An 18858-nucleotide genomic window follows, 5' to 3' on the forward strand; every position below is an offset into this window, starting at 1 on the left:
ATTCTCAATCCAAATAACATTTTTGATATATATATATATTCATAAATTAGAAATGTTATTTGGACATAAAATTTGAATACTTCATCTTACATTTGGGTAATCTCGCACGGGAATTATTTACATTTGTTATTGTGTAGGTACAATAATGAATTTCTTTGATTGGAAACGTCATTGTCAAGTTGTTTGAATTTGTAAAAAAAATAAAAAATAAAAAAAAATAATCAGAGGGCGGAGGGAGATCCCTGTGCAAATACTCTGATGTTTAAGTCGAATATTGAAAATAATGAAACTTGTATTAAAATCAGTATGCGAGACATACTTTTTCAAGAATGAGTGTCTGCTTATTTATAGAGGGATATAAAATAATTTTAATTAATCCAGAATTATGATTATTATAGGTAACGTTTATCTTGACTTTTTATAATTTTGTTAAAATTAGAATTCTTATATTTTAGAATATATTAGGATTAAAATTCTTATAGATGATATTTATTCTAATATTTCGAAATTCTTTTAGAATTAGAATTTTTATAAATAATTGTTTATTTTTTCAGAAAAAAATTTGAATGTAGAAATTATCTAATTTACAGGTTTGTGTGGAACCTACGCGTAGGAGAAGTTTATGCCTATTAACTCAAAAAATTATTTTGAGTTTTGAGCTTTTTTAATTGTTTAATGAGTTTTTATATATCTATGATACAAAATTAATGAGCTTTGTGCAGGTCAAGCGATTTGGATCACGATAAGTTAAGATTCGTATTAATAGATTGTGAGTTTGATTTTTTATATTAAACAATATGGCAAAATCCCTATCTATAATTTAACTTATTTATTGAAATTGAACACACGAACAAACAACAAGAGACTCCAGGATTAATGTTAATATGACTCCGTATCACCAATGAGCTTAACTCGAGTGTAAGACAAAGTGTCAAATTATCTGTTTCGAATAATATTTTATATATATATATATATATATATTGGGTCAAAATTTCCAGCAGCACATAGCGGCCACGTGTCAAAAAAAGCATCACTGCCCAATCCAATCCAATCCAGGTTCAAAAACACAAAAATGCCGGCCAGGCCAGCAAAAGCATAACAAATTAACTTAACCCAAATTCCAAAACCCTCTTTCTTCTTCAGCAATGTCCCAAAATACCCCCACCTTGCGCTTCACCTTTGAGAACATTCAACCGGCCTGCATGCCCATTTCTGTAATTTTGCACTGCTAGCAATCTCTTCTTCTCTTTAATCACATAGTCTCAACCAAACTTCATTTTCAGCTTCACCGAAAAGCCATGGACGCCGGAACTACTCCACATTCCGATCAATTATCCCCCGTAGTCAAGCCCCTCCGGCCAAAGTCCCGGCAAGTGACCTCCAGGTTTCTTTCACCACCTGCCGATCAAAGCTCTCCTCTCAAGCAAAAACCCAGATCTATTCATTCTAATGAGAGTGGCGGCGGCGGCTCAATGCGCCGACTTTGGCCATCGACAAGTTCTTCAAACAAGAAGAAGCAGCAGCAGAAGCAGCAGCTGGGCACTCTCGCTGATCATCTTGGAAACGAGAGGTTCAATGACCTGATCGTAAAGGACAAGGTTTGCAGCGAATTCAACAATTCTGAGAGTTGCTTGATGAGCACGTCTCTCAGTAGGCAAAGAAGTTGTACCGAGTTCAGCAGGTTCGAGAAGGTTGATGATCATCGCCATGAATCCAGGAGAAGCACCAAAGAAAATCACAGGCCGTTGTTCGGAGGGTCTATGAGGTACACCGGAAAGCTGCGTTTTCCGGCTGCCGGGCGAAAATCAGCATCTTCCTCCTCTTCCTCGTCGTCGGGCGCATCTAATTCGTATCTGTCTCCCGCTTCGGCCGACGATATCGTCGCTGGAAGATTTTCCGTCGACGAGAATGCGCTTCGCCAGAGATCCTTCGGACGAGGATCTGAAGATCTGGAATCTGAGTGCAGTGACGTATGCTCCGGCAACAGTTTTGGGTCTCCGGATATCGGAAAGCTTTCAACGGCCTCTTACATGGCCCCGACAGTAAGTTCCAGAAAGTCCGGCGGTGGCATACAAGTTTCTTCCAGGTACATGCAGGATTCATCTCCTAAGAAGTTTACATTAAAGAATGCAATCAATAGGAGTAATTCGATCACGACGTCCAAGTGGGCGTTGTCGCCAGGACGGTCAGCGTCGCCGCCGATGACTGTGGAGAACAAGGGCATGAAGCCAGTGTCGTTCTTGAGCATGAAGCCCCCGACAAGTCCTTCAAGGCCTAAAGGAGGCGGCGGCGGTGGCGTTGGGAATTTCCTTAGCAAGGGGCTGGATCTGTTTAGAAGTAAGAAATCTTCTCCGACCAGCTGTTCTTCACCTCTAGGGCCGGCGGGCATGGCGGAGAGCGTTCATCAACTCCGAGTACTGCACAGTAGATGGGTGCAATGGAGATACGCCAATGCTAGAGCTGATTATGTGAATGCCAGAACTGCTGATCAGGCCGAGGTTTGTCTCACCCCTTCCCGAACTTCAAAATTTATCAATTTTATATATAAATCTTCAAGGGGAGGCGTGCGTAATTTTTGGAAAATCATGGACTTTTTCAGGTGACTCTTTCTCCACAAAACTTCTGTTTTATTATATTTTTACCTAGACAGATTTGAAAATTTTCACTTATGCTCTCAAATTTTGTTTAAATTTTACTAAGACCCTGAAAGTTATTTATTGCAAATTCCACCACTTATTTGACATTTTATGCATATTTAACTTTATAAAATTGCATATTAGCCCCAAATTGTTGGAATCTTAAAACATGTGCTTAAAATTTTGTATTAAATGCATAAAGTCCTGATTTAATATCATTGAACATGCATACATGACCGTATCATTTCCTTATGACTCGATGACTTGGGAAGGGCATATTTTATTATCAATGGGTAAATAGTATTAGTTACCTTAAACCATTATGTTAAGTTCAATTGAAAAATAAATTTATGTTTTGTAGCTCCTTGTTCATGAGGCATTGATAAGTAGATTATGAGTACGTATACATATAAAAAATAATTTTGAGGGTGTCACTAAGTGCTTTCATCACTTATTGGTTATTTAATATGCTAAGTAGTCCAAATACCTTCAATAAGAAGGAGAAAATTCAAGAATAAAAGATAAGTTTGCTTATCTAATATTTGGCTCAATTTAAATATAGATGGTTTGTAATAATTATTTTTGAAATTTTTTGATATGAGATTTATGGTGATGTGAAAACCTATTTCTTAATATCTCGTCTAAGTATGTTTGTATTTTAATTATTAGGTTTAATCTTAAACCACTTGCCTTGAGAGCCTTGATGAAATAAGGGAATTTGAAAAAAAAAAAAATCCTTATTTTGTCATAATAACATATTCAAAAAAGAGAGGTGTTACATTTTCTCCTTTTACTAGAGTAACAATCTCTTGATCCCTTATTGACCTTCTTTCCATACTCTTTCATTCCTTCTAGCTTCAACAATTGGCATTATCTCTTAACTTGTTTCTAGTACTTCTCCAAGAAAGAGATCTAGTTGAATTGTAGTTAAGGTGTAAATAAGTTATCCTTGCCTGTTATCCAACTCATGAATTACAACATTGGTTGCTTGGGAGATATGGTTGATAGACTATTGATTTCGTTTACTAAGAGGTTTTAAATATCATTTACTAGCATGTGAACTTGCCAATGGAAGGAATGGTGCTCTTTTCTTGTTGTTAGCATTAAGAGTTGAGAATTTGATCTAAAAAACACTTCAATCCAACTTACTAACGTTGTTTAGCTGCTTAATTAGCTCCACCTCTTTTATATGGATAAAGGAGCCTTCTTTTTAAGTATTGTGCTTGTCCATATCACTTCTTTTTATTGATCTCTAGTAATGATTCTTGCATAGATTTTCCTATTCTTAAAACTAAAATCTAACTTGATTTTTATCCAATCGAGTTGGGGAGTCCAAGTTACATTCCTTGTGCTCTAGATAGGCTTATTGGGGTTAGTTACGGAACTTTCTTCAAACATATGCTAGTGCTCTAGCTAAGACACTTATTTCTTTGGTAAGGTCCTTCATGCTCTACTTTAATGGCTATAGCTTGAGAATGTTTCTTTTTACCCATAATTTATCAAAGCACATGTTGTTAATATTAATTAGAACATTGGTTTGATCATCTTGGTTCCTCAACTTAAGGCTGTTAAAGTATAATAGAAATCCCACATTGGATATTCAACAACCAACTATCATATTGAAATCCTAAAAATTTGAACTACGTAGCTTTGGTTGTCCCACAGTGGATGAACAAAATAAAGAGATGTTTCTAGGTATTAGTTATAGAGATAATTAACATATGTCATTTGGAATTGAAAACCTTTTTTCTTAGCACTTCTTTAGTTGGAAATAAGTTGTTTTGCTACCCTTTAGACCATCATTTAAGCCTATTGCGAATTTTGGAGGTTCACAACATTTTTCATTCTTTGGGTTCCATAATTGAATGAGCCAAGGTAGGTTAAGGCTAAATAACATAAACTGAGTTGGTAGAAAGTTCTATATTGTTCATTGGTCTACGTCCAAACATCAAGACTCTTTGTGACAGATATGGGAATATGGTGAGGAGGATGGCTTTGGCTACAACAAGAGAGCAAATTTGTTGTAGTTTTCCTTTATTCTAGGCAAGAGGCTTCTTTTTCACTATGTCGTTGATTTCAAGCGATAGTTTTTACCCTGAAATCCTACTTTGAGGCTTGAAAGAGTCCATGGAAAGGATTCACAGGTCTTCTTAAACTCTTATGGATTCACCAAATTTCCTAATAGCTTACATGCATGTACGTAGGTTGTTTTACATGCTATATCCTAAGCTTGCATGATATTCCTAAGCTTGCATGATATCCCTTTAGATTCTCAAGCATACGTGTGCTCGAGACTTCAAGAAAACCCTTTGTCATACAATATTTAGTCTAAATATCTAGTGACACATTGTTCAAATATAGAAAGCTTAATTCATAAAATAGAGTTAAAGAGTCATAAAAATTATTCATGTATTTATTATTAGAGTATGTTGTTACTTCGTTCTCTCAATTTGACTCACTCTTTTAACCACTTGTGCGTAATGGTGTTATAGGAGAATAACTTGGAAAGAAAATGAGTTTCTTGTATGTCTTCATTTTTTTTTTTTGAATGATTGAGTATAAGACCTTTTATAGGCAAAAGAGAGACACTATTGATTACAAAAAAATTAAATTCTGCATCTAGAATTCAAAAGATTCCTAGAAAATTGTAAAAGTCTTTACTTGGATATTTCTAGAGATCACTTTGAGAACCTAAGAGACCTTTTTGCGTTTTGTCTTCCATTAAATCTGTTCTTCTCCATTCTTTAACTTCTTCACTCCAGATTCTTGTCTCAGTCTTTTGAAAATTTTGTGCAAGTTTAATATACAAAATTATCCCCTCTTAAACTTACACTTTTTGTAACTTTGAGCTTATCATGAAGAAGCCAAAATGCTTCAATCTTTAGCAGCTTAGTGAATGTATCCACAACTTGATCAATCGTGTTCACACACACCAACTCAATCTCCTTAACATTGATTTATTCTCGGATAAAATGGCTATATCCTTTAAGATATGATGATAAACTGGATTTTTGGCTAAAGCAATGGATAATTTGTTATCAACATGTAACTTAGTTGGACTTTCTTACGCTAACTCCAACTCATTTAATAGTCTTTGTAGCCAAAATGCATGACATGCACATGAGGCGGTTGCAATGCATTCAGCTTCACAGGTGGACAAAGCAACTATAGACTATTTCTTCAAGGACCATGTAAAAGCAATTCCTCCAAAATAGAACATGTATATCCAGTAGTTCTCTTTTGATCCAGTAGTTCTCTTTCGATCATCAGGCCTTCCGGCCAACTTAGTCACTATCACTGTATTTGATAAGTTTTAGGTTTTGTAGGGAATAATATGATCCATATTGGGCTATTCCTTTAATGTAGAGCAGATTCTCTTTGTAGCTGTTAAATGTGAGCTTTTAGGTTCCTCCATGTATCGGCTTACTAGTCCAACCCCAAACAAAGTATCTAACCTAATACAAGTTAAGTAGCGCAAGCTCCTAATCAAACTTTTATAGTAAGTTGGATTTACAACTTTCATTTACCTCACTTGGTTAGTTTGACATCACCCTCAATCAGAGTATCAACCAGATGACAATCTTTCATGGAGCGCTTCTTCAAAATCTCTTAGGCAAATTTGGACTATGACACAAGTATCCCATTGCATTTTTTAGGAATTTTTAAGCTCATTTTTTTTCCTCTTGACTTAAAGTGACTTTGGCTTTGGTGTTGACTTGGTCGTCATAGCCATCTTGGACAAGCTCCCATGCATCAAGTGAGCCCCCAAAGTGCCTTCATTTGGATACACCAAATTTTAGAATTTTACTTGGTGAGTTTTGGAGGTTAAAACCCACTTGTTGCCATTTTTCTTCATGACTTTTACTTTTCAACACCAAATCTTCAATTGACTTTTAAAACCCCCAAGAATGAGACTTGTTTGGTTTTCAAATGAACTAATATGTGAGAAGACTTTCAAGCAATCTCCTTTTATAATACTTCTTCTTCTTAATTACTTATTTCTCCACAATTTTCTAATTTTTTTTACAACTTTTATCAGAGCACTTTTGCACTATTTAGCTTCTTTCCTTCTTTTCTCCAAAAATTTTCAATGCCCAACTTCTTCTTCTTTACATCCTCAAAACCAACAAAGTCCTCTATTTCTCTTCCTTTTTTCTGATGCCAACAATAAGCAATGGAACATATAGATGGTGACAGATGCAAACTACTTTGTTGCTACTAGTTTCGTCTTTCTTTTTTTTTTTTTTTCACACCCTTGAGCACCAAACTCTAATACCACCTATTGGAGTACGTTGTTACTCCTTTCTCTCAATCTTATTCACTCTCTTAATCGCTTGTGCATGTTGGTGTTATAGAAGAGAATAACTTGGAGAGGAAAAAGGTTTCTTGTATTTCTTCATTTTTGTTTGAATGATTGAGTACAAGGCCCTTTTGTAGGAAAAAGATAGAGACATTATTGATTACAGAAAAATAAATTATACTTCGAGAATCCAAAAGCTTCATATAAAATTGTAGTAGTCTTTATTTGGAAATTTCTAGAGATTGCTCTAAGATTCCAAGAGATTTTCTTGTTTTTTGTCTTCCAAAATCCTTTCTCCTCACTTCCTTAACTTCTTCACTCTAGATTCTTTCCTCTGTCTTTTGGAATTCTGTGCAAATTTAATATCTAGCATTTATATAACTTGTGCATGTAGGTAAATCATCAACAATGTTTGTAGGATTCCAAATACATATATGGATTATTTACATATTAGTGTCAACAACTTAATTGGTTATGATGCCTTTGTATAGATAAAAGGGAGAGATAATCCATTTATAGACTTTCAACAAATATAGAATTCTAACCTCTCATTTTATGCCTTTCAATTGTTATAGAATCCTTTATTGTAGATGAGTCATATTTTACAAAGATGAGCAGTTTTTTCTAAATTTATGAATCATTAATTTGAAAAGGAATGCCAACTTTAATTAATTGATTCCATTCTAAATACAATATTAATAAATGCATGAAACTAATGAGAAAATAAGAAGAAAAAAACTCATATTTGTGCTTTAATGCCGACCATGATCATTTTTAGAACTTTTCTTACTTGTCAACATTGGTTTAATAATTAAATCATTTCACAGAGAAATTTGATTTATGCTTGGAATTGTGTTAAAAAGTTGGAACAATCTGTGATACGAAAGAAGCTACAGCTTGAGAAAGAGAAACTTGAAATGAAGTTGAATTTTATTCTCCTTTCCCAAGTAAGTGATATAAACCTCACAAATTGATAATGAGTTCATAAAATTATAGATCTTCTATACGATTGTAAAAATCACCAATGCTACTCATATGGTACTTTATGGGGTGTCATGTAGATTAAGCTATTGGAAGCTTGGGGGGACATGGAAAGACAACACCTCTCAGCGATTTCCATGACTAAAGATTGTTTGCACTCTGTCATTTGTAGGGTACCTCTTGCGGAAGATGCCAAAGTGAGTTCCAAATCATTTTCATACCAATTAAATCATCAATGAGCATCATTAAATTGACTAAGTTTAAACTTTCAGATGGATCTACATTCAACTTCTATCACACTCAGAAATGCTTCAGATCTTTCAACATCCATCAAGTCGATGCTGTACACGTTCTCACCTACTGTATGTTTTCATTTCCATGTGTTACTAGTAGCTTCAGTCACTTGTACCTTTTTTCTTTATAAAGTAATTGCAAAATGATTATGTGTATCCATATAGGTTGAAAAGGCTGCTTCAATATTTTCGGACTTGGCAAAGGTAGTTACAGAAGAAAAGGCCCTTTTGGAAGAACTTTTTGAACTTTTTAGCATCATTTCAACATTAGAGGTAATTAACTTGAGTATTATTGCTTTATTTAGTATAGTAAAAATTGCTTTATTAATGGATATTGATTGGGATTTGATTAAATTCTATTCGTATTTTTCTCTTTTCTTCCCAAATTTCTCGTTCTTGCTATTTTCAAACTAAAAAACAATGGAAACTTGGAAGATCTATCACTAATTTTATGTATTTTCTCTTTTATTTTCTTGTTCTTGCTAGTTTTATATATGATAATGATTTTTAAAATAATGTGAACTTGATATAGTTGCTAGGTCACTATAGGGCAGTAATCACCTTTTGGAGAATATAAGGAAGGAGATTGAAATCAAGAATTCAAAGGGGAAGGAGGAATTTCATTGATAATTCTTTCATGCTCTACCCTTATTGAGAGTCTTTTTTATTAGACGCCTCAAAAGGGAGACTCAAACAACAAAATGGGCCCTAATTGACAAGAAAATTCTCTATCTCTTTCTAGTGTGAATGATTAGTGATTTAATCTATCTACCCCAAGACATTGGCTGGTACCCTTCTTACATGACTACTTCTCCTTAGGCATGTGATCACTACTTCTAAGTTGTTTTCTTTCTCCAAGTTCTTATCAAACCCTACCCCTTTAAACTCAACTTATCCCCAAATTGTATGTTAGGATAAAGGGTCACAAATTATTAATACTCCTCCCATGCAATATCATTTTAAGGTAATCCAATCCTCTAAACCAACATTTGCCTTCTCCCCTTGTCTTTAATCATCACCATTCTAGACTTAAGAATTATTAGGGACTGAATGACTAGCCTATTGCTATGATTGTCTTTTGGTAAGGGAAAATCTTGAATCTGTGACAATGGTCTCATAATTGGTTTTAAGAGAGACACGAACACTAGATGCATTTTGGAACTTGGGGGCAACTCTAGCTTGTATGCAATTGAACCAATTTTCTTCAAAATACAAAAGGTTTATAGTGTCTAGGACTCAATTTGTAATGCCTTTAGTGGGCCACATAATGTTGTTGATAAGGCTATAACTTCACTTAGACAATATCTCTAGTTGTAAATTATACTCATCATCCTATTCCTTCATCTGTTGTTGAGCTTTAAGAAAATTAACCTTGAAAATTATAATGGCATAGCTGGGCACCCCTTGGTTGGAGTGAGGGTGACATCTCAAAGCAGAATGGATGCTCAAGATCTCGATAGTGGGATTTGGGCATCCTATTAGTGACAAAGAAGAAGCGAGTAGTCAAGTTTCAAGGGTGGATTTATGGTCGGATCAGTCATATCAAGTGTAACTTCAATCGAGTGAAGCAGTTTCCAATGGTGGATCCGTGTAATGACTCGAAATCAAATAAAAAGGCTCTGTCACCAAATTGCGAGGGCCCGCCTCTGAAAGTCCCACTAGCAAAGGAATTTTAAGGAAAAGTCCACACAAGATGGGATCAAAGTGTAACTCAACTAAAGTTACTCATACCAATAACAACATATAGTAACGATTCCGCTCTTTTTCACACAGGACAAAACAAACATATCCATTTACATTCCATTAGGATATCCCAAAGGAGGTACAAAAAGCCTAAATAATAAAATGTACAACCACTAGTATGACACAACTCAACAATGTCTCCAAGACCTTTTGTTCGAGTGAGCTCTGTACACATCTAACTCAATAGATCATGCTTTGCTAGAATTCTTCTCATCCTTCGCTTTACCTGTACCTGGAATGATGCAAAAAGAAAGAATGAGCCACAAGGCTCAGCAAGTATAACACAACGAAATATAACATGAGTATAGCATAATGAAGACTTAGTAGGCAAACACAGGCAATACATGGTAGGATCATAACATAGTGTACTATTGACAGAATAGGAACAAGGAGCACCATAAGAAAGACATAACATAAATCATTGTAGTCCACCCAAACCAGCTCCTACCATAATCTAGGTACAAACTAGTGACCTTGCCACCACATAGTAGTATCCAGAACCCACAGAATGCTCTAAGCAGTACATTCACTATCTCACCGTAACATAGTATTCATGCCACAAGACACCCCATTATGGGCCCCTAAATCCCATCCATTCTGTAGCACTAGCACACATCTACGGTACCACACGCCAACTGTGCATTGTCCTCACTGTAATGGTGCCCTTAGTATGCTTATAACTCCATGGCACTAGCACTTGCCTATGATACCATACACCAAGTATGCAGTGGCCTCATCATAGCAGCGCCCTCAGTCTACTTCTCAGCCTCCTGCCATCCAGCACCTACCTATGATACCACACGCCAAATATGCAGTGGCCTTATCACAGTGGTGCCCTCAACCAGCTCAGCTCTATGGTACCGGCACACATCTATGATACCACACGCTAAGTATGCAATGGCCTTATCAAAGCAACGCACTCTTGATTCGCTCCCAACTCACTCTCAATAAGCTGACACTCGCCAATGATACCACACACCAAATATGCAGTGGCCTCACCGTCGCGGTGCTCTAGCCAAGAAGGGAAGTCAACCCATATATACACCCTTCCATAGTTGTCACATGTGCATGGACTCATATTGCACTCCATATCTCTTCCTGAAACTACAACTTGACTCATGGTGCATACTTCACCTTCACACCTACTCTCACGTTCATGAGCAACTCCCAACAAGTATTCCCACATTACCAGTACATACCCACAAGTGCTATGTCCCAACTCGTAACATTATACGACCCAATCCTACTTAGCCAGTGAATACAAAATGCATCAATAATGCTCAAGAAAACCCCTCTAACCTCTCAAGGAATTACATCTAGAAACATTATCATTTATTCTATAAATGTATCTCATCATACTCCAATCATACACTAAACTAAGTTATTTATCTCCCAAAAATCAGATCAAGGCAGATCACTCAAAATGGAAGAACTCCATATTCTAGGCCAAGATTGATAGGGTTACCAAGACTTCAAAACATAATCAAATGATCCAAGACATATACCAAAAAAAAAAAGAGAGTAAGAAGTCTAGTTTATGAGACAAAAAGATGATTCCAATTTGGATAATACCACAGGAAGTTGTGCCCCAAAAACTGGAGCGCTATCGGATTGAAACAGAAATGCCAGATTTTAAGGTGGTACTTCACATGGAATATATAGGATTCATACCTATCAAAATAACCCAAGTCCTATATTAAAACAAATCCTATTGAGTCTAGTTTACAACGCTTCAAACAATTCACAAATCCGATATTTCTATAAAAAATTATACTCAAAACAGCAGAGTATGCGCAGGCTATAAACGCAAAAAACTGTCAACCGACGAGAAGGAAACTGTCAACTGACAGTGACTTTGACACCCAAATTGTCAACCGATTAAGGTAATGATCAACGGACAGAACCTTTTACACCCAACTATTGTCCAATTATGAAAAAATGGTCTACTAACAACAAGGAAAAACCCCTAAACATACCCAAATGCAACAAAAATGGGGAAAAAACACACATAAGTCATCCCTTAACCCAAAAGCATCATTTCTTTTAGGATTGTAGGGTGAAACTAACCCTGATTTGAGGCGCAAAGAAGACCAATAAGATTAAACCAACCACAAGAGAGATTTACAAGGGTTTCTACATAACCCTCCAACACAACCATACTTTAGGAAAATATAGAATTTTCATGCTTAAATCCTCAAACATCAAAGTTAAAGCTTACAAGAGAGATAAGGGGAACTAGAACTTGCCTTAGAAACCTCTCTTAATGATCCTTCTTAAGCCAACAAGCTTCCAAGTCCTTTTACTTTGCACACCCAACAAGAAGACTAGCACAAAGAGAAAGAGAGGAAGAAGAGAAGTTAACTAACTCCCACAACCCCTTTTGAATCATTAACAAGCAAGAAAAATAGAAGAGAAGGAACCTACCTCTTGCTTCCATCCTCCCGATCGATCTTCCTCCCTCTCCTCTTTCATTTTCCTTTGAATTCCCTTTCCCTTATATATATACACACATCCCCACACACAATTACTTAAATACCCTTGGTGCCAAAACACTTAATTAAGTATTTCATATGTTTAAATAATAGCTTAAACATTAGATCAACACCATACAACGTTTCCACACATACCTTAAGCCATTGCGGGTCTCACTACCATCTAAGTCAAACCTTTGACTTTTTCCCTTCCATTGCACATCAACTAAAAATATCACATATAATTCACCGAAACATTACTTTAATAATATATGTAACCTCATTCCAATATATAAATCACTCGAACCCACTAAAGGGTCGTTATAATCCGTGTCTCAAGTTGCGGTAAGGATCTAGTGATGAAGGTGGTGGAAAGTCGAGTAAGGATCTTAGGGTGGATGTGCAACAGTCAAAGTTGGAAGATTCTCATCAGTTGGGAGAGGTTTTGCTTCTGGAGACCAAGGAGTTTGGGATTAACTATGTTCTGGATAATCTCATGCCAAAAATCCCTCTTGAAGAAAGGCATCTCATTCATTCCATTCATCATCGTTCTTGGGCCTCGGTGTTAGATAAGGGTTCTATAGGTGCTGGCGTCAGTAGTGAGGTTTTTCAGTGCGAAGATTTGAGGGTTTGAAGACTCCGGGATGAAGGAAGACTAGACAGTTGGCTTTAGTATGCGGTCATGGTTTTTGGCTCTTGATCATGCTTGGGTGATGAAGAGATGGGGCATGTTGATAGGGACAGTCCAAGCTCATGTGTAGGGGTTCAATCTTTGTCTACTGGGTTTACGGATGTAGAGGAGAGGGCCATTGGGAAGTGTGATGAGGAGAGTTCTATAAGGTTGGATTCGTCAGAGAGGAGCGATGACATCTCCAAGGAAGTTAGGGGTGAGGCTATGTGTTTCTCTCAACCTAGTTTCTGAAGATCCCAAATGTTTGGCAACAAAGGAGGAAGTTTGTCAGCTTGTTCCATCATCAGAAACTAGATCGAAAAGCTGGGTGGATATGGCATTAGAGGGTGTTTCCATAAGGGATGGCTAACTGATCCTCCAACAAAATGAGCCTTCCACAGCAATGGGCGGTCGGTGTTGGGCAGATTTGGGAGTAGAGGGGCTAATGAAAGTCATGGGCTCTTTGGTGTAGGTCTGAATCATGGTTGACGATGGGGGGAGTCTCCGACTTCCTCTCGATTCGAGAATTGAAAGGACACAGATCATAGAGGAAATTCAGGTGCCATTTCTTCCATTGATCCCTCTCTCATAGGTTGACGTGATTGATGCTTATCCATCAAGTCATAGCCATGATGGATGGGCTTTAGAGATGGGATAACCCACTTATTTTCAAATTTTAAATGGTGGGATTTTTTTTTTTTTTTTTTGAATGGGTTTCTTTAAGATGGGATGGGCCAGGGTTGTTTGTCTTTTGTTAAAGGCTTTCCAGGTCAGGCTAGTACTAGAGATGGGCATAGTGGAGGTGGCCTAATTTATGCCTCAAAGGAAATTAGGCTCGGTGCTACTAGTGGAGGGGATCACTTTAAGGGCTTGTATATGATGGTTGGCCTACGTGTTGAAGGTCTAGCTGGTGAGGCAAGATTGGGCGAAGATTATACACTAAGTGGCCAAGGTAGGAATAGGCTTGGTAGGGTCTAAATGCACACTTCTCAAAGGCATGGAGGTGTGAGCCGAAATCATTATGGGCCTAATTTGTGAAGGGATTGGAATGGGGGCTTTGGAGATCTGCATCCAAATTCTTTTAATTCTAAGGAAGTGGGGAAATTAAAAACTCATGGGCTCACGTGGTGGAGCCAAGGGGCAATGAATGCCTAATAAATTGGGTTTTATCCTCCTATGAATATTCCAGGTGATGTTCTTATGGTGCAATTTTTCGATGAGGTGATTGAAAAGGGATTAAAGCATTGGCATAACACTTTGATTGGATATTTTGTTAAAAAGCGCTTGCCGTTTCCGGTGGTACTATCCATCGCAAATCAACTGTGGCATCATTTTGGGCTTATAGAGGTAATTTCCAACAATTTTGGTTATTATTTGTTTTGTTTTGATAGTGATAAGAATATGTTGAAAGTCTTTTATGGTGGCCCTTAGTACTTTGTGCGTCGGCCCTTAATTCTAAAAATATGGGAATTGGGTATGGACTTATCTTTGGAGACTCATACGATTTTTCCATTATGGGTTAAGATATTTAGTATCCCTTTGGAATGTTGGAATGAGAAGGGAATTGCTACAATGGCTAGTGCCCTTGAGAGGCCTATTCATGCTGATGTAACTATAGAGGATAAGGTAAGAGTTGGTTTTGCCTGTGCATGTGTTGAGATTGATGTCCCATCTATTGGATTACATTGATTTGATAATACGCAGTGAAATAAAATTTAATTTTATGGGTATCATGTTTTTCAAAAAATATGGTTTACAAAAATTGAAGACTAAACATAAGACTACCTGTTGATTACATTTGATTTCATAGTTAGGTTACCCATCATAAAATCCTCTAAGTGTAGGATGTCGAGTTGGTCCACCTGAAACCACTAAATCCAAGAGTCTTAAGAGAAAAAAGAAAAATTCTCAAAATTTCTGCTTGAATCTTGATACACCTTTACTCTTCCAATCTTATAGCCAAAAAAAATAACAATATGTCATGATTACCTAATTTATTGTAAAGTGGATATTGTGCCTGATCTCGTCCTTTCCTTTGCCTGATCATCTCCTGCTCGTCTGGCATTTTCTGTTGGGAATAATCAATCGTGCTTGCACGACTGAATCCCAGCCCTTCATCCTCACTTTATGATCGTTCATCTGGGCCCTTCGTCATTGCTTTTAATCCCACCCCTTGGGATGTGAGCCGATACAGGAACTTTGAGACGAGATTGACAAAAAGAAATCGTAAAAGAGAAAGAAGCAGAAAAGGCAAGAGCCTTCGTCTTCGAGGCTGGGGTTCTGGTTTGGTTTCTCTGTTCTTCATTCCCTGTAAATCTTGTATAGCTTGATTTCATTTTATATGGTTCGATAGGGTTGCCTCTAATCTGTATTAAGTGATTATTTGGCATTTTTGTTTTCTCAAACCATTGTTTGTATCAAGGGTTTTGTGAGGGCTTATGTGGGTGTAATCTGGGCTTTCATCTCATAGTGCAGTGAGCTCTTCTCTCTCGAGCTCAACGTGGATGTAGCCTCGATTTGAGGTGAACCACGGTAAATCTCCCGTGTCTCGGTTTCTGTTTTCCGTTTCTGTTTATTGTGCTGTGTTTATTTTTCGTGCTTCCAGTTTTGTTCTTCTTTCATCAGTGTTTGAAATACAAAGAAAAACCCTAAGGTTTTCTCTTGGGTTCACAACAGACTCATAGTCCTTCCAGGCACCGAACTGCCCAAAACGTTATCACCACCAAATCTACGCTGTGAGACTGTCTAATCCGAACAGTCCGACAGCCTCTCTGTATTCCTACCCCATCCACAAAACCATCCAATCCTCCCTCCTCTTGCTGAACTTCCTGCTGTCGATCACCACACCCAGTAAAATCTCCCCGCGACACTACCGGCTACAACTGCGATATGCTTCTCCCATTCCACACAATGTCCACCCCTTTCTGAACTGATCTTGCCGGTGAAGCTGGCCGAAATCCTTTCGGACCATTCGAATGCTTTGACCTCCCCACTTTGCCGCCTCATTTTCTCTCTACTTTCTTCATCCTCTTTCTTCTTTGAGGTTAAGTATTTCCTCCTCCTTTGCTAGCATATATAGCAGCTTCTTTTTTGGTTTGGCGATGCTATGAAAAAGAGAGATGACAGAATGCTTTAATTAGCCATATAGAAAGGGGAGAGAAAAAATAAGGGGGTGGGAGGAATAAGGGCATATTTGGTACTTTAAAATATTTAATTGTAGTTAACTAACAATAAATGCAAGCATCGTAGCCTCCAAGGCATAGATTGAGTGATTGGATAACCAATATGCTGGCGTCAATACGGTAGGTCGTGAGTTCAATTCTCGTTCTGTATAGTGAGGTGAACCCTCACATCTGTGATTTATTTCCCCTGCTGTAATTGAAGACATGAGTATCGAGGACCGTACAAGAACGATCATTCCAAGACAAGCATTGTCGATCTGAATTAGTTCCTTAAAACATATTCTCTTGAATTTCTCTAGTTTTAAAACATTTTGTGAAAGCATATATAGCCAGATGCCCTAATGACATGATGTAGAAAAATTCATTAGAACAATCAATTAAGCATAGCCTCAATAGAATTCTCATAAATTTATATATCCTGTGTATCAATTAATTACTTCTGATAATGTAAATAATTCTTGATGGATATGATTTATTCATTTATTTTTTAATTTTAATTTTTGTTTGGAAGGGCATTGTTGGGGATGATTCAACTTATATTCATCAGCTTCTAATATTTATTTTGTATTTTGTTATGTAGATTGAGGAGAGGAGTCTAAAGTGTAGTATAACTCAATTGAAATTATGGCAACAAACATCAACTGGAACAGCAAGATAATATTGCTTCATGATCTGTCCTCTTTGCCGGGAAAATACTTGGGGATACCTTTGTAATAGCTCACCTATACATTGAATGAATGGTGTTGCATTTGATTTCGAGAATGTTTTGATTATGAGAATCTAAATGCATAATTTTAATGAACCTTCTTTATTATTTATTAATTAATAAGATTATACTTCAATAGGACATAGGTCTCAATAGAATTAACTTTAATATGTTACTTTGGTTTTTAAGGATAAACTTAAGTGTCAATAACATTCAAGTGAAATCAAATGACTTGTTGCACTTATAGTATATTTGCACATGCCTGAACAACTTAAGTTGATATCCTAAATGTTCAAACATGTGTTAATCGAACAACACATAGAGTATGTTTAAATTATAAACATTACTCTAGGAACTTACTCTAGGAGACAACATTAATTAAGATATGTTAAGGTTTGAAGAACCAAACAAATTTAATCAACTAACTATTGAACATAATCGAGTAATCATTTTCAATCGAGTAAAGAAATATCACAGTCGAGTAATAGGGAACTTATTCGACTAAGTTATCTTTTCAATTGAGTAAGTTCAGAATACGTAAGAGATTACTTGATTATGCACTTGTATTACTCTAATAAGTGATAGAATAATGTTAATTAACCAAGTGATATCTCAGTTAAGTAGCATGCATTTTAATCGAGTAATAAATCTTAGACAGAATGTGACGCCCCGTTCCCACTTACAGGTGCCACTCGTGAACAATTACCCGAATTGCACACCTGCCCGGCCTTTGGTGAAGGGCGGATTATGTTTCAACACGAAATGCCCTAAGTGGGAACTAGGCTCGTCCTTCCCTTCCCTCAACCTCAGGATTCACTAGCAGAATTGGGCTTTAACCACACCGTACTTGGCTAAAAAGAAACCTCAATAAGATACTCAATTGTTATTTTCTTATTTATATTAAATTCTTCTTCCATCCGAGAATTTACCGAGCTCCATAAAAATTCACCATTTCAATCAACCCATTGATTTTACCAATTTTGGAGGAAAAACTCATAATTTTTAATTTCCCCAAAAAAATCAGCATTATTCTCCAAAATGCCTGAAAAGTCCATTTATTTTGAAAACTTCTCCAGGGCCCAAAATCAATTTAGAAATGCCTCAATTTTTTAGAATTTTTTTTAAAAAATTGGCTGGCGGGGCTTGCTGGCGAGCCCAGGCGCCCTCGCACGCCTGCACAGCCTAGCGCGCCACCGCCCGCGTGCCCGCACGCCCCCAGCGCCTGCTGCTGCTCGCTGTGGCCCCCTGCGGGCCACGCACGTGCCCCGACAGCTGCTGTTGCTGCCTCTACAACTTTTTCTTTTTCTTTTTTTTTTCTCTTGGGCCTTTAAACCCATATTTTCTAGAAATTTTAGCCCTCTTACATGCATAAAAAACATCCACTTTTCACATCTCCAAGGCCTTATTTCACAACAAAAATCATTTGATTTAACTTCTTTGGGGCTTCCCACAACACACACAAAAAATAAGACTTTCACCACAACTTAGGCTTCAACATGCCATAAATCAATATCTTAAAGTTAAAATAAAATCAAACATTCCCAAATTATAAAATACAGACATGATCTTAGGCTTTAGCAAGCCATTACCAACCAAACAAATTACATCTCATAAATCAAACACAACAACATAGGCTTCCATAAGCCATAATAACTCTTGGATCTTCATTCTCATGCCTCCACTTGCCATTCCACCATTGCCTTTACTTTCTCATGCCTTGACAACCTATATGTGAGGGAAAAAACCTCATGAGCTATTAAGCTCAATAAGGGTGCAATATAAAGTAAATATGAACATAACAAGATTATATGATACCAAATGCATGCAAGTGTGGCTAGGTCTCTTTGCCCTCACAACCCATCAAGGTTAGAGGCAT

At 36.9% G+C, this 18858-nt stretch overlaps 1 protein-coding gene across 1 annotated transcript; it reads left to right on the forward strand.

Moving 5' to 3' along the window:
• Positions 1 to 1298: 1298 nt before the first annotated feature.
• Positions 1299 to 16993, forward strand: LOC127811059 (QWRF motif-containing protein 3-like). The gene is made up of 6 exons (XM_052350775.1): positions 1299 to 2498; positions 7764 to 7883; positions 7998 to 8114; positions 8190 to 8279; positions 8376 to 8483; positions 16857 to 16993. Exons 1-6 carry the CDS (start codon positions 1299 to 1301, stop codon positions 16932 to 16934), a joined length of 1713 nt encoding a protein of 570 aa, XP_052206735.1. The 3' UTR covers positions 16935 to 16993.
• The last annotated feature ends 1865 nt before the right edge of the window (positions 16994 to 18858 follow it).

Source organism: Diospyros lotus, chromosome 10, assembly GCF_014633365.1.
Source record: "Diospyros lotus cultivar Yz01 chromosome 10, ASM1463336v1, whole genome shotgun sequence".
Lineage (NCBI taxonomy): Eukaryota > Viridiplantae > Streptophyta > Magnoliopsida > Ericales > Ebenaceae > Diospyros > Diospyros lotus.

What these genes read in the sequence shown, in the direction of transcription:
- LOC127811059 (XM_052350775.1), top strand. Translation starts at nt 1,299, where the DNA reads ATGGACGCCGGAACTACTCCACATTCCGATCAATTATCCCCCGTAGTC. An exon ending in GAACTGCTGATCAGGCCGAG is followed by an intron (nt 2,499 to 7,763) that starts GTTTGTCTCACC and finishes ATCATTTCACAG; the next exon opens with AGAAATTTGATTTATGCTTG. An exon ending in ATTTTATTCTCCTTTCCCAA is followed by an intron (nt 7,884 to 7,997) that starts GTAAGTGATATA and finishes GGTGTCATGTAG; the next exon opens with ATTAAGCTATTGGAAGCTTG.